This window comes from Bipolaris oryzae (assembly GCF_000523455.1).
Source record: "Bipolaris oryzae ATCC 44560 unplaced genomic scaffold scaffold_215, whole genome shotgun sequence".
Taxonomy (NCBI): Eukaryota; Fungi; Ascomycota; class Dothideomycetes; order Pleosporales; family Pleosporaceae; genus Bipolaris; species Bipolaris oryzae.
The window spans coordinates 1-23052 of record NW_006911491.1 but is presented as its reverse complement, the minus strand read 5'-3'; the positions used below and the strand labels follow the sequence as shown (position 1 = coordinate 23052).

Sequence of the window (23052 nt, the reverse complement as noted above, 5' to 3'; positions counted from 1 at the left end):
TAAGCCGCTTTGAGAATATGCTTCGCCAAGAGTGTTCACGACGTCGTTCCTGGGCTCGGGTCGCCTAACCTCCCTTCTGCCGTATCCAGTGTCTCATTGAATGACCACTCAGTAATGGTTTTGTCGGCTTACCGAACTCGCGGTATAGCCCCACATGAATCTGATCGGCGTAGCATTCAGTAAAAGGCCTTTCCGCTGCAGGCCTCGTAAGCTGTGACCAACTATCAACAAGCCTGCCATGCTAGTATTGGGGAACTTCCAACCCATGAAGCAGTCCGCTATGCGATTGAATTGTGCACAGATAGGAGCTCTGAAGCTCAAACTCACGGTATTCAACGCCCACTCGCACTATCGGGGCCGTGCCGCACCGGTTGCCTCGTACCCGCGCTCCCTTCCGTGTCGTTCGTCGGCAAGAACCCTGACCAGAGCCACCTCCCAGAAAGCAATGGCCTCTCATTGTCTGGAGCATTTTCGAAAGGTCAATCCAATCAGTGGAACGGCTGAGATGCTTATATATCACGCAACCTTCCTGCAAGGCTAAGCCGTCCTTCTATTCATTGCTTCACCGCTCTTGCGTCCTCCACCGGTTGCCTTCTTCAAGTTCGGTTTGCTAGCAAAATGGCTCCAGCTTCTGCAGATGCATCTCCGGTATGTGGTTTGTCCGTATCTTTCGATCTAAACTCTAAGGAATAAAAACGAGGCTGACCTTCCAGTCTGATTCTCTCGAGGACCAACCACGCGAAAACGGTCTTGTCATCCAGCCTACTTGTAAGACACTTCGCTCTCGAAATCTGCTCGAGATCTGATTAAATATGAATGCTAACAGATCAAAGCGAAAAGGAGCTACCGATGCAAATCTTGTGGAATATCCTTTCCCTGCCACGAGCCATGGCAACACCATGCCAACAAGCATGGCGAAACTTTCCCACATATTCATATTGAACTCAAGCCGTTAGCTTTGGCGCCAGATGTTATTGCTTTGCATGATGTTTATTGCCGTCGCAGAACCCACTATGTTCGAGTAACTAGCTCGACACCTTTGGGACCCTTCTCTGCCATACAGCGGATAGACGAAGTAGAGGAGTTAACTTTTAAAGAATTCCTGAAAAGAGATTTCACTTCTACGGAAAATCACAAAGCGATAGTGAGAAGGATGGAAGAGTTTGATAAGAAATGTTGCAAGTCGGTTCACGAAAGAACCACAGTAAGGCCCCTGGGACATCCATCCTTGAAGGCAGAATCTGATTTTATACAGTTTGTTACCAAGAAACTCGTGAATAGGCTGCTATCATGCTTTCCATGTATCTCGGTCCCGGAACAGTCAAGGCCTAGTCGTTGGCCGAGCAGACCAGACATGAGATCAAAGTCGCCTTCTCAGTCAACCAAGGCCCTGGCGGCTAATGACGGACTTAGCCAACATACTGAAGATCTGACCTTGACTGTAAGCCGGCCTAGCAGACTACACACGAGTTTGAAGTCGCCTTCTCAGTCAACTGAGGCCATCACTGTCAATGATAGACGCAGCCAAGATGTTGACGATCCAGCCTCGACTGTAAGCTGGTCGACTCTTAAGTATGCTGCTTCCGGCGAAATACTTACATAATCGCTTTTCCAGGCAAGGAATAGTCTTCCCCAGAATGTCGCTGCAGTCGTAGCTGTAGCTTCCTTCTACTCGACGGCTAAAGGTGTTCACGGCCACGAAGTACTTGTCACAACCCACTCAGACACTATAATCCTCTTACAACGAGTGGATCTTGACGCGCTTCTTCAATACACACGCACCAAAAAACAACTGCAAGAGATCGTTGGTGAATATGCCTACACAGGGTTACTGGAGTATAGGAAGAAGGGCATAGATATCGAGGAACCTGTTTACCAGGGCTTTCTACCAGATGACTTGCCTATTGGAGTAGGCGAAGAAGTTCGATTGGAAGACTGCTCTCCAGTGCTTGAAGCGGAAGTTCGCTCTGCTCTTGACTCACACGTCACCTTGTAACATAGTCTTGCATTCTTTAGCATTAGTTACAGCGTAATATTTTATCAGCATTTTCTCCATGCTATCATATGCGGGTGTCCTCCAACTACATCAGAACGGTGATATTTTAGGTCGCTGCAAGCGGATCATGCCTGCCAATCAATGGGACTATGTTATAATTGCAATTGTTAAGGAGACATACCGGCGAGTTTGATCCCAAGCATCTCACAAGAAGCATTAGCGTGACAAATAGTTCAGCCGAGAGGAACATAAGGAAAACGGTGGAGAAAGATGGCGTTCCGTGGCGGTACGAGCAGTAAATTGCTTTTCCATTCAACAGATTGGTGATGAACTCTAGTTAATGGCTCTAGACGTCGGACCTTGCATACAATCGTGCTGGCATGAGCTTCCACTTTCATAAATTGCACTTGCTCCGGATTTCTGACAAACTTGGCCACCTTCACTTGCTACTCCTTAACCACCCTTTATCTTCTGAGTTCATTCAGACGCTTCTCGACAAGCTCACAAAGTATTTCCCTTCACAAGCTTCACAGTTTTGCTCTATCGTAACCTCAGTTTTTTCAGCGAGATGTATTGTCCACTTGCTTCGGACCATCGGGAGCAGGACCAGGGTTACCCAGACGAACGAACATTCCGACCTTCGAAGTCAAGAACTTCCAAAGCTTGCAATCGATGTCGTGATCGTAAGCGGAGATGCAACGGGGAGTCTCCATGCGACAGATGTCAAGAAGACAATGAGGCTTGCAAATATGTGGAAACCCAACCAACTGCGTACAGTCTCCTCCTTGTCCTTCCAATCTTATGCTTACTTCCTTCAGCCAGGAGATGACACTTTTGAGGATATACCATGTCACAGATCGTACATGGAAGAAAGTTTCTAGTTTTGCTGACCTGCTAGAGGCGTCTGGAAGAAATCGATCCTACACACATCCGACACTACTCGAACCTAGCCGAAAAGATACGTCGAAGGCATTTTTGAGCGAAAATATGCACCAGCTTTTCAATGCCTACATCAATAATGTTCACATCCTGTATCCAATTTTCGACAAGCCTTGGGCCGTATGTGCTCAATTTCAGGACCACATGAGTCACACAGCAGAGCGGAGCCATTTCGTTGAGCCAAGCTTCGAAAATGCCCATGCACTCCTCTTCCTCGCACTAGGAAGTTGTTTTTCAGATTTCAACAACACAAAAGAGTCGGATACCATACCAGGCAGTTTGTACTACGACTGGGCGCAATATATTCTCAAATGCAAGTGTGGAGATCGCAGCATTGCTTACGCACAAGCGTTGACTCTAGCTGCACTATACAACAACCAAAATGCGATGCTTGGAGAAAGTTTGGCAAACCTATGCCTTGCTCAATCAATATACAAGGACATTGTCAAGAAGTAAGGCAACTCATTGTTGTGCAGATGTTCAGGCTAATAGCAAGCAGCTTAATTGCCAAGGATCACGTTTCCGAGGAAGTGAAGAGAAGCGTTAGAATCTTCCAAATTCTGGCAAGGTCAGTTGACCATATCAGTCTGAGCGCCCCTCTAATTCTTTTGCTAGCGGCGTCCACGATTGCCCCAGCATCCTCCCTTCCGTATCTTACCTTCATGACTGGACCGCATTGAAACCAGGAAAAAAGGTGGAAGATGTCCCTAATGATGTTTTGTGGACAAGGATAATGCTAAGAACGGTACTTGAGAAAGTAAAACGATATCCGCGGCTGCCAGATTTCGCGTCGATAAAGAAATTTGATGACGAGCTCCTTTTCGATTTTGCAAGGTGCGCGGAGTCCAAAATCAAAATCATGGAGGCATGGAGATCTACCATCATGCCGCATTTGGCCTGGAATGATCAAGACCCGCCATCAACGGATCCTCTGATGGCTTCGCTACGAGCAGAGTACTATGAGGGCGTAGCTACGTTGCTGAGACCGTACCTGGAGATCCTGAAATATCTAAATCGTATCGACGTCTCAGTGAACGAGACATCCAAAGGCCAGCGAGGTATCCTTCATACCCTCCATAATTGGAAGAGATATGCTCTTTCCAATATCGTCGCCTTTGACCGTATCCGTTCGGTTGATGGCACTGCGTATAAGGCTTTTCGAAGTACAAGTAATGGTCCAGTAATCATGGGAAATCCTGTGAATACACTTCACTCGTATGTCGACTACCCTGTTACCCAGAACACGTGTCTAAAACTGATCGTCTACAGAGAGTTCAAAACAGTTTTTCTCATTCAAGCCATTGATTCGACTGCACTTGGAACATATATCAGGAGTCTCATGTTGCTTTCGCAGGAGGATATGGATTACCTTTACTACCGTACAGTCGACAGATTGTCAAAATTTCGACCACGTATTGGACTTTTAATCCAGGATATCCAGCTTTTGTGCATGCCTTGGCAACACATGGACCCATTCCTTCGGTTAGATCTAGCCGCCACATTGGCAGTATAGGCAGTCTCGGACAGGTAAAGTAAGTCTTGGGTATACTTTTGGTCGTTTATATCTTTCAGAGTAATACAGTCGTCTGATGCTTCATTCAGTGCTGCCTCGCAAGTTAATAGAAATGCAAATCTAGTTTCTCTATCAAGCTTCTAAGAAGCTAATGTGCCTGTTTCCCATGATTTTGTATCAGTAGTGCCTCAATTCCCTTCCTGTGTGACAGACCCAGCGGACTGAAACTCCCAAATAGGAGCATTGAACCTTAAGATTAGCGCTGAGCGGAAGCATCACTACGCTGCTTCTTCAAATACATCACCACGTTTTAACCCTTGCTCTTTGCAAAGACGCTGGAAGTTTGATCCGTAAGGGGTCTTCAAGCGAAGTGTATCATTCGAACAATAGAATATTCTAACCAGGTCTCCGGTCACGACTCCATTGGCTGACTGTGCACATGATTGGTAGATTTCTGGCGGCATGGAAGTACAAACGAACACCAAGTAGGAGATGCGGGTTACCAATTTCGCGTGCAACAGAAGTCAGAAACCGATCGTGGAAGCAATTAGATCGCGTTATTAGGACATAGTAATGTGTACGGAAAAAAGGTCGGACATGTGGAAGACCTTAAGTGCCTAGAGGTGTCTCATGAGGTTAGTATCTGACAGATTCGGGTGCGCCTTAGCTAGTTGTCGCCCTACAAAAGTGCACCTATCTCTCAAGTCTAGAATTCTATATAATATTCTCCGTTCAACAGACGCAGCAAACGTAAACCTCATATTCTGATTTACCAGTATGGCGAATGACGTCCAGGATGTCAGAGTTGCGCTGCAAACTATTACTCAGGCGCCTATTGAATCGCTCCTTGGAAACACCCGCGAGCTTTTCGAAGCAAATTTTGTTATTGCAAAGGCTATTCACTCTCTGCACTCGAATTTTTGCGAGGATATTGGGAAATTCGAAACTCAATTTGATGATATAACCGACCGTGCTAGTGCTCAGGCTCAGGCTGATCCCATCTTGGAAGTCAGCACCAGGCAAGACAGTGACCAAGAAACGATGCGCCAGTATGAGGCCCGACGTGGTCGACCAGAGCATGCAGTTCTGAAGCTTGCACAGTATTGGATTCAGAAGAAAATGGCGGGACCCAGTGTACTCAGTGCTGCAGATGAACATAGAATATTAGATGATTTACGCAAGTTTGTAATTTCGAGTACTCCTGTATTTTTAGCATTAGTAAGGAATATCAAAAGAAGAAGGTCCGCTACCAACTCGCGACGCTAGAGAAAGCTCGTATGGTAGCTATTTCAAGTATTGAAATTGCCGCTTTCGTTGTCTGTGCACATTAATTGGTTAGGCAGCATAAACACGTTGACGGCTCTCTAAGGCTTTGGCCCCTCGGAAGCCACTGGAGCAGGCGCTGTGGCGTTGAATGGGCAACAGTATTGTGCAAGCCTTTCACCGCTGGCTCGACGCCAAAATTGGTTGCCTAATTTTCCCCGGTTTAGCTCCAAGTTCCTAATTATTGCGCCACACGATAAAGAATATCTCAGATAAATGGACGTATTTTCACATTTTTCGCGCAAATCCACCGATCCCAACTTTCACAAACGAGGACTATACATTACCTAACCAGATCCAGTACAAGCAAAATTTTCAACATGGAGCCCGCAGAGATTATAGCGTCTGTGAACCGGGAGAACACCGAGTTGCAGAACCAAAATCATCGACTTCTCAGCAAGATTCAAGAAATCCAGGATCAACTTTCTGAAGCGCGTACGCTGAACAACATGTTCCAACATACATTCCAAGCCTAAGCTTTTGAGATCTGCACGGCTACTGAGACGATAAACAACCTCCACCATCATATCTACTTTCTACAAAGTTATATAGCTCATGTCGAACACCAATCAGATCAAGCAATGCTAGCATGTAGGCAGACGACCGAGTATTATGAACGGGAAATTGCCGCCGGAAGCTGGTCGGGTCACCGATGGAGCCAGGAAGCGGCAAACCTCAGTTCCAGCGCAAAGGATCTTCATCACAGTGCCTTCGCCAACTTCAAGGCTAGCAACATAAGTGACGAACAGAAAAAGGACCTCATACAGAAGATTATGGAAATCGAGTCCACCGTTTTGTTGAAAGAAATCTAGAAAAACAACCTCAAGCATGCCCTGGAGGATAACAGAGCTCGTCTGAAGAAGGTTTGCATCATATCTTCTGCAATAATTGAGACTCGGAACGATCTGAATCGCAAACTTGCCGAGACAAACGTTATGCTTCGCTCAAAGGCGGGAAAGAGCGCGCACGCTCTTAGCATGGCTAGGAAGGAAAAGAGTACCTTGCAAAAGAAGATCGAGGATACAGAGGAAGAATTAAAAAAGTGCCGAGAAACAGAGGAGCAACTGAGCAAGGCTATCAAGAGGGAAGTACAACTTGAGCGCGAATGCCAGCTGTCACTTGCCGAAGCAGAAGGTCTCCGAATTTCGAATGACTTCTATAAGCGCGAGGATGCAGATCAGACGCAAACTATTTCTAGTTTAAAAAGACTGGTAGCAAACTTGCAGAGTACGGAGCGGAACGAAGGATTCACTAAAACTATCGCCAACCACAAGGCTGATATTGAGCGGCTTGTTGCGAACCAAACCCGACTAGAAGACGAGATTCGAAAGCAACAAAGTATCGCCACTAAGGCTCTAGAGAAGATGAAGGAGCAGATTGAGATTACAAAGAAGGCAAAGAAGGAGGTGGCTGTTTATAAAGGACATGCTCTGGCTACAACCCACTCACTGCTAGTCAGCCTATCGCGCAATAAGTTCGAGGTTGCCACAGAGATTGTTGATGATGTTTTCAAAAGGTTGAAAGATATTGATTCTAAGGAAAAGGCAACACGAGCGATTCACAGCATCAATGGCTATCTTGAACGGCAATCCAAGACGATCGAAGACTACACTGCGAATGTAATGTCAAGCAGTGCTGAGGTACAGGAACTGATAGGGGACCTTCAAAACCAGACTCCAAAGGAAGCAAGGCCAGATGAGTTGAAGGGCTTCATTGGGTATGTACGAGGGTTGCAGCATAGGCTCGGCAGAGACTGCGCAGAAGATGAACAAGCTTGATGTCTAGCACAAAGATTCACTATCTAGTGAAAATGGGTATTACCAGAGGTGCGGGTCCTGCGACTCGCTCTGAACTTATGGAACAACGTCGTTGTCAAGCGTCAGAATTTGGCTTTACCTAGCTCAGCCTGACTGCTTGAGTCGCTTGCAACAGGCTTGGACTTGAGCGTCCTACCTCCACCATATTCCGGCCGCCAGTTCGTTCCTCTCTCATGCATATTTTTGGCTTCGGGTACCACGTTATCCGGATTTCCATATCCTGACCTCTGAATACTCATCTGTAAAAAATCACCGGATACCTTCTGGATTGACTGGTCGTTGAGATGACCACCGAGTTGTTTAATGAAGTCCCCGTATCCACGGTTCTTGCCATCTATTGTCTTTTGGCTATTTGATACCAGAAATTGCACGGCTTCGTTGCCTGTAGCGTGGTTGCTAGAGAACTATGAAATTGCTTAGTGGCATCCTTGACGACCATGTTGAACTCTACACAAGCACTTCCACATCTGAAGAGAGGAAGTTTTAGAATTGTGAAGTCTGCCTCATTATCCAGGACAGCGTGGTGTAAAGACGCTAACACTAGACTCAGCGCATCTAATTCTGCTTTCAGCTCTCTCACATGTTTATGATGACTGTTGAATTCGTTGAACGTCTGATATAGCGCAGAGCTCGACTTAATACCGAAGGTTACTAGCGTAATAATGGCTGATGCTGCACTGACTGGATCCGCCATCTTCAAGACAATGGAAATAGCGCAGACGTAGTTTGAAACGACGTCGAGAAGTATGGTTCGATGATAGAGCGATGACGCGAACAAAATTTGCTGTTTGTAGGGTAACGCAGTACTTAAGTGGATCGAGATCATGTGCGTAGCTGAACCCTGCTATCGCCGAATGGACGCCTTGCAAGAAAGAGCCAATCAAAATGCGTTTTGAATGCAGTGACCATTAGAGCCCAAGTTTCATCACCCAGAGCTGCATTCTTTGATGAATCCACTAACGAGAAACTACGAACTTACAGCAACTGCGGCGGTGGAAGGAAATGTGGAGTGGTTGGAGTCGGCATTTGAGTCTCGTGATGTGCAGGACGTATTATAGTAACGTCCCTGGGTAGCGGGGCATCTCTGCGTGGCGGGACGCTATAGACACTCCATAACACAACAAACGCAACAATAGACCAGAAGAACAGAAACTATTAGAATGGTAGTCTTAAGCTGCATAACTGTAGCTCAGATACAACATAGCAACCGTTCCCCTTGTTACATCTTCAAACGCCTCATCAATCCCACTATATTCGAGTTTGACAATACTAAGGTCCGTTTTAGAATCACAATCATTCTCAGAACTTCAGCGGTGATAATGTTTAACCGTGACTCTCACGGCCACTGATAGCACGCCATGGGTCTGTGTCAAAGACAGGGAGACTTTGTGGCCTATTAGATGTGAATGGATCGTCAAAGCTCCTACGGCATCTGGCTGGCTTATCCCAAGCGTTCTTAGAGTCGCGAAGGAACATGCGCAACAGATGACGGGTACTAGCACCTTCGCCAGCACCATAGTATTCCGCACGAGCATGCATAATGCTCAAATTATGGAAGAGCTGAATGTCTCCTTGTTGACGGTCGACTTTTGTGCAGAAGTGCCTGGCTAGCTCCTCGACAACGCGCATTGCATGCAATTGCTTCTTCGTAACCCGAGGCATAGAGGGGTCACGTGGGATATTGCTTGTACCAAGAAGTGGAGCCTTTACGAGCTGGCACATAGGTTTGCCTTTCGAGAAGAAGAGCGTAGAGCCCAACTCGAGGTAGGGTGCTCCATCCCTAAGCCTTGTCAGCAGAAGTTCGTTTTCGTATGTTGCTAGCAGAGAATAATAGAGCTCACTTCTTTTTCAGCTCGAAAGGCCAATTTGGCTCTGCCATTGTTTCTAGAACCCCAGGGTCTCTTTTTAGGAGTTCGTTGTAGATCTTTGGAAAGCTCGCGACAAACTGTTCGCCCCCAGTACCAGAGCCGCCATCATTGCGCACATGGAGAGCAATTACGTCGCCTGAGAAGCGATCACTGTGGAATTCCATGGCTGAGGTCACCTTAGAGCCAGCTAAACCAATACCTTGGCAACCTTCTGGGATCTGCCTTTTGGTAGCGTCGATAATGTGGCTTAGCGTCTGGTTGGCATAAGAGTCAGTTGCTCGTTCCGGGCAAATGTACGAACAGATACCAGCAAAAGCGATAACGGCCTCTTCATCGTTAAAATGAGCAGAATCTAGACCTCGCAGAACAACTACACCTTTACCGTGATGGAGTTCTCTGCTGATAGATGAGAGCATCTTCACCAAATCCAGGTTGCGAAGAGCGAAGGTGTTCGTGCTTATCTTTGCGCGCGGAAGTCCAGTGACTGGAATGGGAATCAGATCTTGCCTTATTAAATAATGAGATCGGATACTTAAGCTTGAATGTGATCACAGCTGCTCCGATATCCAGGATATGGCGATCATCGAGCTTGACTACGTACTCGGTTGGACTGAGCTCATCTCCCTGCCATACGAGAGAGCCAGAAACGGCCGGAGCGAGAATTTTGGATGGATTGAGAACGAACGACGATTTCCCTTCCAGGCATTCATGAGAAGAAATCGTACTAGAAACCTGAGATGACATTGTTAATCGTCCAATTTAGTTAAAGGCTATTGAGATTATACAAAAACTCAACAATGGTGACAGTACTAAAGTGTGTGGAGAAAGACCAATGATAAATCGGAGTTCCGAGAATGTCGAGACAGCACTTGAAAAGACGCTTGCCACCTTTATTAGTGCCGGAAAGATCGGCAATCCATACCCGTCTAAGCGTCTCTACCGCTACCCATCATGTTGTCCTCCCCGCCCCACCCCCTTCTCATTAATGCACGTCAGTCAGCCTCCGCGGAGAAAGAAAACATCTCCGTATTATCTTTCGACGACGTCGAGGATGAGATTGATATAGAGCAGCGGAGTGTGACGTGAATGTTCTGTTAATGATTTAATCTAGTTATAAGAAGCCATATGAATTCATGTTTTCCAGCCGTTATCTTACATGATGTTAGTCCTACATCTAAACATGGTCGTAGTAGTGCTGGTTACACGATTCTTGTAGAGCATAATTTGGATGTCTAAGAACGCTATTACAGGACACGTATCATTTGATCTAAACGTGTAATCATTCGGACGCTGCAGTCAATAGTAGCGACAAGCATGTCTCATCTCTACCAGCTCTAGGTCAGCGCTAATGAGGCCCAAATTATTACTAGCATTGTAAGGCTGAGTTTCACAGATGTGAGTATATAGAAATGGCAAAGATCTCATATTCAGGCTTCTCAACTCTTAAGTTGCGCGACTTCATTTTTGAATTAGGCTAAGGTAAGATTGGATGTGTGCTTTATCTTATGCATCACGATGGTAATGGCGGACGCCGATATAATTACATCATCGACTAAATCACACATTCACCTTAGTCGGATTTAAACATATGGATGATATGGGGTCGCAGATACAATCGAGCACAGGATTGTCGCTCGCTAATCACCTAGAGCAGTAAAACAATCGGATAGCACATACCTAGATGGCAGGAGCCGTCTCGAGTGTTGATGAACTAGGTAGCCACGACTAGCGACGGAAAGCTATTAGACAATTTTCCACGGTCTAGACCTTACAGGAAATATTCGGGGTATGGGTACAAGAGCTGGCGTCCCTCTCTGTACGGTGAAAAATCCAGTGAGGCGAAAGAAACTGATAAGAGTGCAAGGGTAGCACATATCTTGACCTGACGCAGCATCAGTTGTTTTTGACCCACCGGGGTTTTCGCCGCACCAGGAGGGACGTTCCTCATAGTATAGTGCCGCGGAAGAGAATTCGCCAAGGACAAATTACGATTCTTGGTAACTCGAGGAGAGCACCTCAGGTCACAGTTTTTTTCGGATCGAGGTCACGTTCTAGAGCTAATGTCAGGGATCGTGGCCTTCGTGGCGGTCTTTTTTAGGAAGTTCGTGTCGAAATGGAGCTTCTTGGACTGCGTTATGATTGGTCGAGCGTAAGTGACACATTACATAATGTCGCACGCGTAAGTGTGGCAGTACGCTGGAGTGCAGCATAGAGAGAACCCCAAGCAAGTCTAGCGCGTCCCGACCAACTTCATCTTCAGGATCGTTCAGCACTCCAACAGACGCTTTAAACGTCGCGTAAACATGCCGATATCTCGACAGCTGCTGCTTAGGATGGTACTTCAGCAGCCGCTCGCGCAGCCGCTTGTACTTCTCCGCATACTGGTCTAGCCGACAATACCCTTCTGCAATGTACGCCCCCACCTAGATCAGCGCAAGCGTGTGTGACCCTAGTAGCCGCACGACAGCCTGCGCCTGCTCTGTGCAAGCCTGCCAAGCCTCTTCTGGCACGCGGGCGGCTTTGAGCAGAAGCTGCGTCGAGTCCTCTTCTTCTAGGTCCTCTAGCGCCTCGGCAGGCAGCGTGCTGTACTGGCTGCATTTAAGCATACGCGATGTCATGATCACCGCACCTTGCGCACCAGACGGGGCGTATGCTGCGTAGTCGAATGCTGGATCATCGGCGTTATCTAAGACTAGCAGCCAGCGCTCCTTTGTGTTTGCGAGCGCCTAAGGCGACTTGTCGACGCTCTCCGCAGACGATCCGAGCGTCTTTGCGGTGGCTAAAAAGTTATTCTTAGCTGTTAACAGGCTGGCGACGTCGACCCAAAACACGCCCCAGAAGCTGTAGATTGTCAGCAAACGCACGCATATATAGTATAGTAAAGCTTTGCGGCCGCGATACTTCCAGTCTCCCCCAGTACTCGGCTGTCGTTCACGCATCTCTGATCCCCATTTGCCCAAGAATCTGCGTCTGCTCTATGAACTCAATAGCTTTAGTTGCTAGCTGTGGCTTGTTCAGGACGGCCCGGAGGTTGTATCGTCCAGAGAGGTTTTCGAATACCTGGTTGCAGAGGTTCTTGTAGATCCTGCATCAGAGCAGGATATGAGCGGTAGTCTGTCTTCTCTCTCCGCACTCGCATCGTGCGCTGACGACCTCTGGCACTCTAGTCGTTGCCATTTGTGACTTCCCAGCTAATGTTAGTGTCTGCGCCATGCGAAACTGATTGTCGCGATAATAGCCTAATTGTCAGCAAACTACCAGACTCTGCTCCGCACCACTTAGTGCTGCATGTCGGCACAGATAGCGAAGTCATTATGCCATCTCCAAACACCTGTCGCAATGCTGCTGCTGTTTTTGTCGGTGTCGCAAGGTACTCTTAGTTGTGTTCTAGAAAAAGGCCGGGAGGCCAGCACTATCGGTCAAAGCATCGAATGTGCCTAGGCAAAATTACCAACCGCTAACTAGCCCCACCACTTCGTGCGCGCGCGGCCTCACCAAAGCTACCTCAAAAACGAGGCTGTAGGGCCACACCAAAAGGTTGTTATCGCGATGTATTTTAGAGGTGAGGTTAATAGGCCTTGTTATATATATATAGCTATAGAAATCGAGTTGGAGTTCTGATCGCGCGGCCGCGACGCGAGGTTGGAGGTGGTGAGCCTCTAGCACCTCCCTGAGGCTCCTCACCACCTTGAGGCCTCGCGATAGTCCTCTTTTTTCGAGTAGTCTTTGTAGGAGCCTTAAGGCTGCTCCTTTTACCCCTTTGAGTAGTTTTGATAGTTTTTTGAAGTCGTTTTGCAGCCTTGCGAGCCGCGATCCTTGAGGCCTTTTCACTAGCCTTCTCCTCCCTCTCCTTCTGCCTCATTAGGCTCACTGCAAGCCTCGCCTGACGCCTCTGCTCCTTCTCTCTCGCCCTCACCTGCCTTGTCTCCTCACGTTGCCTCCTCGTATCAGCTTTTTGGAGTTGCAGCAACAGCTCCTCCTCCTCCTGGAGTTGCAGGCGATCGCGCGCCTCCTTCACCTTCCTTGGAGACCAGAATACAGCTCCACCGTGATACTCCTCAGCCTCCTGCAGAGGTAGAGGCTTACCTCGTTTCCTGCGCGTCCTCTCATTGATCAGGGCCTCCCTCAGTTTCCTTATCTCCTCCTTGAGGAGACTATTTTGAACAGAACTTGAGTGAATGACCTGGCTGAGCCTTTTGACCTGCCTATCGCCCTGATCAGCGACTACCTGACGCAGCAGACGCTCTATCTTCCTCCAATCAGAGGCACTAAGAGCTGAGGAGTCGCTGTCAGACGTAGGATCAGGTGTAGTAAAACGCCGCAGGATAACTTCTGGATCGAAAGGCGAGATCCCTGTAGCCTTAAAGGCGTTTAGGATAGTTGTTTCCTTAAAGGAGGCCTGCCAGGCTGTATAGAAGAGAGGGAAGAAGTCCCTTTTACTCATTGACGTCAGCCCTTGACTCCTATCCATAAAGGCAGAAACCTCGTTTAAGTACGCTGTTGAGAGAGGCTTAAACATGCTGACGTCGAGAGGCTGCAGCGTGTGGGTTGAGTGAGGAGGATAGACTGCGAGGAGGATCTTATTTTGATCACAATAATTAATAAAATCCATTGTAAGGTGAGATCCATGGCCATCAAGGATAAGTAGTCGGTAGGAGGAGCGTGCCTTTGCCTTTGTACTGCGATCAAACACCTGTTGCAGCCACGCGAGTCCTATCTCATTGTTCGTCCAGCCAGAAGGAGAGGAGGATAATCGTATTTGGTGTATATCAGGATCAAGGGCCTGCAGCCAGGTGTCCTGTATCGATCCTGAGGCTGACTGATATATTAGGGCAGGCTCAAGGTGAGATCCGTCAGCGCAGATACACGCTAGGAGCGTTACCCACTGCCGTAAGCCATCCTGTATAGTACTCCTCCCTTTTATACCTTTGTACGAGGCCTTACTAAAGATCCTCCTTGATCGACTAACGATACCTAGCATGAAGCCCTTCTCATCCATATTGTAGATATAACGCGCCTCAACCTGATACTGTCTGATCTTATCGCCTAGGAGGCTGAAGTAGAGGCTATACTTGCTCCTTGAATCTGCTTTGTGGCGACAGTTATCAAGGCCTGCTGCCCACCTTAAAATAAGCTGATCAGGATAGCGCTGGACGAAGCGACTAACCCAGTGTACTCCAACCTCAGTCTTGGCGATCTGTGAGGCAAAGTTGCGTATCATTGACTGAGTAGGTGGTAAGCCTCTGTCTGTCAGTCGATTGATATAGGCGATTAGAGCCTGCTCCTGCTGTGGGTGGAGGAGCTGTCGTTTTTGGCAGCCTGTTGTAGGAGAGGCGCAGCGACCTTGGTGTCTCCGGGTAAGCGTAGATCGAACAACACCATATCTTTTTGCAATTTCAGTATACGTAAAAGACTCCCCGGGTCCTAAGGCATCGATAGCTGCAAGCGCAGCCTCGATATTACTCATGGTGGTGGAGATATGAGGTGTTGAGGTAGGGGTGGTTGCAGGGCCGCGCGCGCACGAAGTGGTCGCGCGCACGAAGTGGTGGGGCTAGTTACGTAATGTCATGATGTGCATGTCCGCTATCTTCTCACATTCGTGTCCGTAACCACCCGCGCATGCAACATGCTGCTCATTTCTGTCCTCGAATGTCTTCGTGCCGGTCGGGCGACGCCAGCTGTGCAAAGTAACCATTTTCCTTCTCTACCCTTTGCGAAGATAGGAATGCTGGGAAAGTGAAATCAAGGTCGCAGACTTACAGCCCTCATGGACATTCCGTCTTGTGCTCAGCCAACTTTTGTAGCCTTGACGCTGACCCACCAAGCTTGCTCCAGCTAGACAGGCCAGACTTACTTGCGTTTGAGGGTCCGTGGAGCAGGTGCAACTGAATAACACTTCTAACAGTCATTCGCCATAATGAATTCTAGACCGCTCCACGATCGGGACAAGGGCTATGTCCCTCCGCGGAGCAGAAATTCTCACATGTCTATCGTTCGACTTCGGCAGCTGGTCTTTGGTGTATAGTATCTGGGTTAGGTTTGTTTGCATTGCGTGAGGTCCAAAGCCCTAAAGGGAGTTTTGAAGTATTAATGGTGGCGAATGAGGGGTCGTGCCTTACACATAAATGCGCTGGCCGCAAGGTCCTGTCAGGACTTAGATAGGTCTTCTCACTCAAGAATTTTCTGTAACTCTCCAGCCATTTCACGATTATTTCTTCAGCCATCGGCGCTTATCTAAGAAACTTGTGCACTTTTATCTTGAGTTAACTAGCTCAAGGCTGGTTAATAACCCTCATTCACGAAGGCTACACCAATCAACCTAAGTGCTGTTAGCAGCATTAATTATATCTTTCATGGATAATTACCAAGCACAATCTCATCCTATGGTAGCAAACGAGCACCAGATGTCTGCTGCTAGTGGCTGCCCATGGCAAGAGGGTTTTGACAGGTCTTGTCTTGTCGATGGATACACGATCAGCCCCGACTGGAGCTTGGATACGCTCTTCGATTTCGACTCCTCCGACCATCCCGTTAACTTCGTTGAGTCGCCCACGTTCCCGAAATCCTCGACCTGGCTACCCTTTGAAGCACCAACTACTGTTGGAACTATTAACACGAATGCTTCGTTAATCGCCCTGCAATCTGTGCCGATCGGATATATCAGCGACGTTGACTTCGATAAGAACAGCAGCGGGAACGCTCTTCCTACTGTTGCGCCCACCTCTATGTCTTCTCATCAAGCTTCTTCGCCCACGTCCGAGAGAAGTAGCGAGGGATTTTCCATCAAGAGGTCATTTTCTTCATCTCCCGCTCATCGTTCCACAAAATGCGAGTTACTAGACTCTATCCCTAAAGACGATGAGTTTGCTCAGAAACAGGCGCAGCGCAAGCGTGGTCGCCCACGTCTCGACCGCGGCGCTCTAACTGCGACAGAGCGCACTGCTACGTCAAGGAATGCGCGATGCCAGCGTCTGCCACATAATCAGGTCGAACGGAAATACCGCGAAGGTCTCAATGCCGAGCTCGAGAAACTCAGAAGGGCAGTCCCGACTCTAACCCAGCACAATCCAACCGACATGACTACCCTACCGAGGCCCAGTAAGGCTACCGTTCTAGCTTGCGCCGTTGAATATATTAAGAAGGTCGAGATCGAGCGAGATTTTTTAAGAGTCGAGAATGAGACGTTGCGAGGTTTGAGGCCTAGTATAGCCGAGGTCTAATAATATATGGGAAGAAAGAGAGAGTATAGGCTATTTTTTAGCATCTTCTATCCTTAACTCCATTCATCAAGCATAATTTTAGCGGGTGCTAGTTCGTGTTGGTATAGAAAACTCGTCTTCCTCGTTCGTAGATGATATCAATGCCTTATAGGGTACATATTAGTTACGATCAATAATAGGGAGTCTTAATGAATACGCGCACGCTCATTTAACGCCACGGCATCTTGCGCTTGCCGTCTTCAAGACTTTACACAGGCGATAGTGTGAAAGCATGCTCCTAGCTATAAGTAACCTCGCTTGCAAAGTGGAGAATGGTGCCCTAAGCAAACTAGTCCATATTTTGAGTATCTGTCGATTTTGAGGTAAGTATCCGTGAGGTAAAAATGAGAATGTTACAGCGGTCGTCTCCTCTCGGCGCAGAGTGTATACGGTTCAAGCAATACTCTAGTGGTATCTAATAACATTATAGAGCGTGGCTATAGCGTTAATCCTAACCAAACATTGTAAGTAACGCTTTTTCTAGTGGAGCAGGGGAAATTGAACTAGAATCTTTCTAATGTCATCTTACTTCGATAGGGGACGATAAAAAGTCGGTATTGTTAGCCTTGTGAATGGTCCAGTTATATAGTCTACTAGTGGTTTCGATAGCTCGTCTGGATAGTGTCCGCTCTTCAATCAATCAGTTAACATCCTTATGTTTATAAATTTTTAGACTTTATATAGCCTTTGGGTACTTATATAAGTCTTCTTAACGGTGAGTCTATATATCTTAGACTTATAAGCGAACGCACGTATATAGTAACCTAGATAGAGTTATTAGTAGTTGAGTGAATATATATACACGGGTTAGCTGAGAAAATTTGCCTTCGGTTCGTGTCGGTTTCGCGGTAAAAGGGCAAAAACTTGTCCTAGATGGGCCCACGTGGCCCGGTGCTTAGGGCCCTGAGGTGACGCTAGTAGATCTATGTGGAACGAAGAAGTAAGGGTTTAGGAAAGAGTAATGTTGTTCCAGCGGAGATGTAAGAAGTAAGAAAGTAATATTCTCAAGATGTAGGAGCCCTTACAAGTTCAGACACTGTTGATGGGGTGACACATCAGTTGATACTTTGGTTTAGGGAAGTGGTGCGGTGGCGTAAGATGACTATGGCCTTAAAATCACGCCACACTCGTTCGTTGTAAAATTCAATCAAATCTAAGCTTAAGGATACGGATCCTGCCATTTCTTTATTAAACTAGATCTGGAACTCACTTTCTAACAAAACTTATCGCAACAGTTTTTTGCCCGTCGTAAATGTGAGGCTCCTATACCTTTCTGTTAGTAACTTGAAGAACTTAAGAAGCATAATTTATACTACACTCTATTTTATATCTAAATAAGTGCTGCTGTGTTGTTTTACTAGACTTGAATGTGTTTGTGTTCTATTACTGTTCTTCACCTACGCCTTGAACCTATATATTATGTAGAATTGAAACTCAAGGTACTTACTCAAGTATTAAAGTTTGCACGTGCGCTACTAAGCCTAACCTCACAAGTGTCGTATTTCTACCTAAACGGAATTAAAGCTGAAATTACCTAACCGATATGAGGCGATGAACTAAGCCTATTGTATGATGTGCCGTGATATTGACCCTGATTCTTCCTAGTCAGGTAATTGCGCACCCTCACTAAGAGGGTTTGATGGCAGAAATGTAATGGGCTAAACGCCCTTCGACTTTTCTCCTCGTCTACGACTTCGTTTTACCTGCCTGCCTGCTTACCCGGCCCGATTATTACTAAGGCAACTATCTACTTCCTGTTTGTATATATAACTGAGTAGTTGAGAGCTTTGCTCTCTATCGAATACAATCTTGTTAACTGGCTATGTCTACTTGAAGCTCACAAGCGTTAGAGTGATCCACAGAGTTGCGCCCCTTACAGGAGGTCTATGATGTGCCAAGTTTAGGAAAGCACTATTTAGCTCATGCTAAGCTACCTATTAAAAGATGCATGTTACGTGCTGCAGGGGTCTGCTGTACCGAGCAATATCCGAGCGATGCGCAGGGCTGCATAGGCGGAGATTACATACAGTGAGTTGCAAAACCGCCCTCACCCTTTGTGCAAGCGAGGTGAGGGCGGTTTTGCAACTTACTGTAACAGTACCACTGCAGCCGCTTTCGTCGCTAACGCAGGTTGCTTGTACCTCCCTGTGTAGTGGAGATCAGTTATGCAGCACGCATATAACCAGAGGAAGCTTTAATCCTAGATATATAGTAATAGTATAGACTTAGCAGGTATCAAGCTATATTTTAGCAAGTACAAGGCTAAGTTGGCGTTGTTGTGGTAGAAGTCGTGTTGCGTAACTGATGCAGATCAAGCGCAACCTAAGTAACGCAGCAATGACTCTAGTGTAACTTTTAGATGTAGACTATGAATGCGTAGAGAATGACTTGCATATAATACTGCAAAGTTTCTAGGTATGAGCAAGCTGTAGAGAGAGAGTAAGTGTGTGCAAAGTCAAAGTATCTGTCGTTCTTATCGCGACGCAGGGGTCTTTCGTTTCGTCGGGGGGGGGGGGGGTGTTTACCCTAGTACAGAACTAATTCTTTTCGCTCATGCGAGTACCAGCTAGATTAATACTAACTAGCTAGACGAACAGGGTAGGTACCACTAAAACTCTATCCTTTGAACAGCCACATGTTTTTACCGCATTGCCACACAGTAACTATCCCGAAAGTTCGGCGCAGAACATATAACAACGCCTCTAACTAGCGTGTCTCTAGCCAAAATGATGCACGAATTGATACGTAGCCCCTGACTAGAGTTTTCCCTTACAACCTTTCTTCTTCTACGATTGCACTATTTAAAGATTACTTTCGTCTGCCAATCTCCAGGCAAATGAGTGGCGCAGTCTTCTTGTCCAATCACCTATTGGCAGAATAATTCGACGCCGTATCCGATTGATATAGAAAGGGAGATGACATAATAGCTGTGTAAAAGTACATGCCTGGCAGATGTTAGATGACGAGATGAAGCTTAACTGAGACTAACCATAAAAACGCCTTGCCGTAGTTTGGTGGAAGTGCTTCTATCGGCAAGTGAGAAACTAGAGATGAAGAGCGCGCCACAAAACTGGCTAGATGCTGCAGCAGCATTCGTAAAGATGAATGTATGCAATAATCGCATATATTCTTTGTCTCTGTGCTCAGATCCTGAATTCTTGTGAATCCCTAATTGCTTGTGTGAGAGTGCAGAAGAGAAAAGCGATGCAGCAGCGAAACGAGTTAGTAGTGCCGACTCGTAAGCAGAAGATACTATTTTGCCTCTACTTGCAATTAGACAACTTCGGCTGTAAATCCAGTTCACTTACGTAACAGCGGAAGCGATGTCCAGTATAGTCAAGACCGTTACCAAATGTACTGCCCAAATGATCCATGGAGGAGAGATGAAAATCTGAAGCGTTCGGGCGAGCTGAAGTTCCTATTAGTCGGAGACGAGCTATCGAGGTAGGCAGACTATCTCACGTTATTGCTAGCAAGAAGTTGTAGATTACACATAATGACTGCGTCAAGCCAGGAGTACGTCTCTGCCGGATGGGGTTCTGTCGCGATTGCAACGAGTCCGGTAATCCCTAGGCCTATCGAAAAGATATCGAAGACGATTCTCGCAATCTTCTCCCAGCGATAGTTGTACTCGGAAATTCGGGCTTCCGCTCTGAATAGGCTGCTGGTATCGATGTAAGTGAGCGTGCTGCTTAGTATGGGGCCGACTGAAAAACAGATAGCAAGGCTGACTAATACGAAGGGTGCCATGATGACCAAAATGATGCAGTACTAAATATGGGGGGCTCACGCCTTTTGTATCTGCTCTGCGTGGTGAATAATCCCGTATAGTGGAGCTGAAGCAGAGTACCACAATGACAGAGCAAATCCTGACAGTTGCAGGCATAGTCATGGAAAATTCCATAGCCTTGCAGTGTTCGGCCTTTTTAGCCACGGAGATAGGGCCTAGAAGTAGTAGTGATAGCTGCACTTGCCTATATCATCAAGAGTATGCATCAACGTGATACCGTACCCATAACCATCTTTCAGGCCTCAGCAGACTAATTGATGGTATACTATCCATCTTAGCCAGCCCGTCGGTTTAGGTCGCAATCGCTTGCGTAATGTTTAGAAAGGGAAAATGTCAGGCACACGTAAGCAAGAAGATGAGATAGATAAAAATCGTCTTCCTAGAAAGTGGCTATAGGAGGTAATTCATATCGACCGTCTAGATCTTGCAGTTCGGCTGAAACACTGAAGTTAGGAAATAAAATCGATCTCTACGTATATGTGTGTAGGGACTGGACCCCGATTTCTGTTTGTATCGTAGCAGTGGCTGACTCGATCACTTAACTAATGATCTTGGGAGCTGGCTTTCGGAGAGAGTATATAGGCTGACTTTCAGGCTGCCCTCACCAAATTGTTGTATCTACCTTAGGTAATTCTCCCTATAGACACTAGCATTGATAGGAAACTAGTTACGTATTGTTACTCACTTATCTACACTCTTCTCTAGTTCCTTGCCTTGCTGAGCCTCCAAAAACTCCCACACCTCCGTATGCCCTTCCATCCTTGCAACATCTGCAGCAGTATGTCCACCTTGATTCTTGATAAGCACGTTTGCTTTCCATGACACTAGTAGCTGCACCACGTCTAGGTAACCATAGCTCGCAGCCCATATCAAGGCTGTACGCCCATAGCCGTCTTGGCGGTCGATTTGGACACGCCGGCTCGAAAGAAGCACCTCCACAGTCGTTGGGGACCGATCAAAGAGCGCCCACAGCAACGGTGTCCAATTGTCGATGTCAACGTCGTCCTCACCCCCACACTTATGCTTAAGCAAAATGCGCAAAGTGTCAGTATGCCCCCCTTGACAAGCCCAGGAGATCGCATTGCGTAGGTCCTTATCATTTGCGGCTTTGTCAACCCCCATTTTGTGCACCAAAGTACTGACTACTTCTCTTTGACCATTCCTTGCAGCCCAAAGCAGTGGAGAGAGCCCTTTGATATCCCTTAGATTCAGGTCTACAGAGGGGTGCCGAAGTAAGACCTTCAAAGCTCGTCTCGCGCCTTCTCCTGCAGCCCAGGATAGTACTGAGCGTCCATGCTTGTCGACTTCGTTGATATCAATACACGGTTGCCTGAGTAAAAGTTGCACAACATTCGCATGGTCTCCTATCACAGCCCAGAAAAGTGGAGTCCAACTTGCGTTGTCCTGATCGTTTAGCATGAGAGCTCCATGTTCCAGCAGGGCTTCTACAATCTCCAGATGTCCGTTTCCCGCTGCAAACGATAGTGCCGACCTTCCAGATTTGCCTTTGAGAGTAACATCCGTGAATGGCTCGTTTAGAAGTATCTGAACAGCATCTAGATGGCCGTACTGCGCCGATATAGTCAATGGCGTTTGCCGGTCAGTACCGATTCCATTGGGGTTTGCACCGTGCTGAAGCAATACTCTCATGCAATTTAGAGAAGACCTCCTCGCTGCCCAGAATAGAGCCTGGACTTTTCTTGCATCGCTGTCAAACTCTGCCTTCTCTACAACCTCAGCAAGCAGTACGGGCAAGTTAAAAAATGCGGCTACTTCAATAGCCTCGAACACATCTGGAAACGAGTATTCCATATTGTTTTTGAACCAGTAGTATTTCAACCAGTTTGTTAGAACGTAGCCAGAACTCTTCGTCAATTCCTTGACGGCATCCTGGACAGACTTTGGGGCGATGTCTTCGCATAGAGAGTAGTGCTCTGCCCAATGGGTGGCAGCATAATCAAAGAACTTGTACTTCTGAGCGGTCAGTGCGCATTGATCCTCATCTAGGTCGCGCGAGTTTTTAAAGAAACTTTCTAGACCAAGTTGATCGTCTAGGCCGAGATCGTCTAGACCAAGATGATGATCTGGAGCTGTTGCGTCGAAGTCGTATGGGAATGAACGATAGGATTCAGGCGAGTTGGTCCCGAGGCTCGTTCCTTCTGGAACAAAAATGTCCAATTGGAATTCCTCCAGAAGTAAGTATCGTATACACGATTGGGATATTTCCAGCGCTGCATTTGGTAAAGAAACCGCAAGACTTTCCACTGTCTTCTCTGTAGAACGATGTGCAAGATCTGTTAGGTACTCTTTAGCGGACTGGTGTACAAGCGAAACTTTTGAGTCCTGATTGGAGCTGTGGTTTATTTCTCTGATGCGAACGAATGATTATTATTATTCCATTATAGTCCTGTATCAGCCGTTGGCTATGTAAGACTTTTGGCCAAAGGCCGTTCTATCTAACTAGTTACAATTTGGTACTTTGTGCTGTGTTGCGTGACTATGGTGCTTCGGCCTTTCTCTAGCTAAGCTATAATTAGCTTTGTAGAT

General features: G+C 46.9%; 12 protein-coding genes across 12 annotated transcripts; 5 read left to right on the top strand and 7 right to left on the bottom strand.

Moving 5' to 3' along the window:
- Positions 1-618: 618 nt before the first annotated feature.
- On the top strand, positions 619-1996 carry COCMIDRAFT_40861 (uncharacterized protein; the record flags this gene model as incomplete). The annotated part of the gene is made up of 5 exons (XM_007694411.1): positions 619-648; positions 714-768; positions 834-1204; positions 1256-1552; positions 1616-1996. 5 exons carry the CDS (start codon positions 619-621, stop codon positions 1994-1996), a joined length of 1134 nt encoding a protein of 377 aa, XP_007692601.1.
- A 1321-nt stretch (positions 1997-3317) lies between these two features.
- On the top strand, positions 3318-4448 carry COCMIDRAFT_40860 (uncharacterized protein; the record flags this gene model as incomplete). The annotated part of the gene is made up of 3 exons (XM_007694410.1): positions 3318-3387; positions 3637-4150; positions 4205-4448. 3 exons carry the CDS (start codon positions 3318-3320, stop codon positions 4446-4448), a joined length of 828 nt encoding a protein of 275 aa, XP_007692600.1.
- A 777-nt stretch (positions 4449-5225) lies between these two features.
- On the top strand, positions 5226-5714 carry COCMIDRAFT_40859 (uncharacterized protein; the record flags this gene model as incomplete). The annotated part of the gene is made up of 1 exon (XM_007694409.1): positions 5226-5714. The coding sequence occupies one exon, from the start codon at positions 5226-5228 to the stop codon at positions 5712-5714; it is 489 nt and encodes a 162-aa protein (XP_007692599.1).
- A 377-nt stretch (positions 5715-6091) lies between these two features.
- Positions 6092-7549, top strand: COCMIDRAFT_30250 (uncharacterized protein; the record flags this gene model as incomplete). The annotated part of the gene is made up of 3 exons (XM_007694408.1): positions 6092-6206; positions 6324-6562; positions 6599-7549. The coding sequence occupies 3 exons, from the start codon at positions 6092-6094 to the stop codon at positions 7547-7549; spliced, it is 1305 nt and encodes a 434-aa protein (XP_007692598.1).
- Positions 7550-8911: 1362 nt separating this feature from the next.
- On the bottom strand, positions 8912-10200 carry COCMIDRAFT_107656 (uncharacterized protein; the record flags this gene model as incomplete). Its single annotated transcript, XM_007694407.1, has 3 exons — positions 8912-9368; positions 9430-9917; positions 10009-10200. The coding sequence occupies 3 exons, from the start codon at positions 10198-10200 to the stop codon at positions 8912-8914; spliced, it is 1137 nt and encodes a 378-aa protein (XP_007692597.1).
- Positions 10201-10219: 19 nt separating this feature from the next.
- On the bottom strand, positions 10220-10405 carry COCMIDRAFT_107634 (uncharacterized protein; the record flags this gene model as incomplete). The annotated part of the gene is made up of 1 exon (XM_007694406.1): positions 10220-10405. A coding segment is annotated over one exon (186 nt), but the record flags the coding sequence as incomplete, so codon positions are not given.
- Positions 10406-11224: 819 nt separating this feature from the next.
- Positions 11225-11404, bottom strand: COCMIDRAFT_107639 (uncharacterized protein; the record flags this gene model as incomplete). The annotated part of the gene is made up of 1 exon (XM_007694405.1): positions 11225-11404. One exon carries the CDS (start codon positions 11402-11404, stop codon positions 11225-11227), a length of 180 nt encoding a protein of 59 aa, XP_007692595.1.
- A 778-nt stretch (positions 11405-12182) lies between these two features.
- On the bottom strand, positions 12183-12395 carry COCMIDRAFT_107613 (uncharacterized protein; the record flags this gene model as incomplete). The annotated part of the gene is made up of 1 exon (XM_007694404.1): positions 12183-12395. The coding sequence occupies one exon, from the start codon at positions 12393-12395 to the stop codon at positions 12183-12185; it is 213 nt and encodes a 70-aa protein (XP_007692594.1).
- A 2276-nt stretch (positions 12396-14671) lies between these two features.
- COCMIDRAFT_77455 (uncharacterized protein) lies at positions 14672-14923 on the bottom strand (the record flags this gene model as incomplete). Its single annotated transcript, XM_007694403.1, has 1 exon — positions 14672-14923. A coding segment is annotated over one exon (252 nt), but the record flags the coding sequence as incomplete, so codon positions are not given.
- A 1258-nt stretch (positions 14924-16181) lies between these two features.
- Positions 16182-16676, top strand: COCMIDRAFT_107638 (uncharacterized protein; the record flags this gene model as incomplete). The annotated part of the gene is made up of 1 exon (XM_007694402.1): positions 16182-16676. One exon carries the CDS (start codon positions 16182-16184, stop codon positions 16674-16676), a length of 495 nt encoding a protein of 164 aa, XP_007692592.1.
- A 2840-nt stretch (positions 16677-19516) lies between these two features.
- Positions 19517-20465, bottom strand: COCMIDRAFT_40856 (uncharacterized protein; the record flags this gene model as incomplete). The annotated part of the gene is made up of 4 exons (XM_007694401.1): positions 19517-19642; positions 19705-19978; positions 20024-20124; positions 20178-20465. 4 exons carry the CDS (start codon positions 20463-20465, stop codon positions 19517-19519), a joined length of 789 nt encoding a protein of 262 aa, XP_007692591.1.
- A 489-nt stretch (positions 20466-20954) lies between these two features.
- COCMIDRAFT_30247 (uncharacterized protein) lies at positions 20955-22799 on the bottom strand (the record flags this gene model as incomplete). Its single annotated transcript, XM_007694400.1, has 2 exons — positions 20955-21009; positions 21191-22799. Coding segments are annotated over 2 exons (1664 nt in total), but the record flags the coding sequence as incomplete, so codon positions are not given.
- Between the last annotated feature and the right edge of the window lie 253 nt (positions 22800-23052).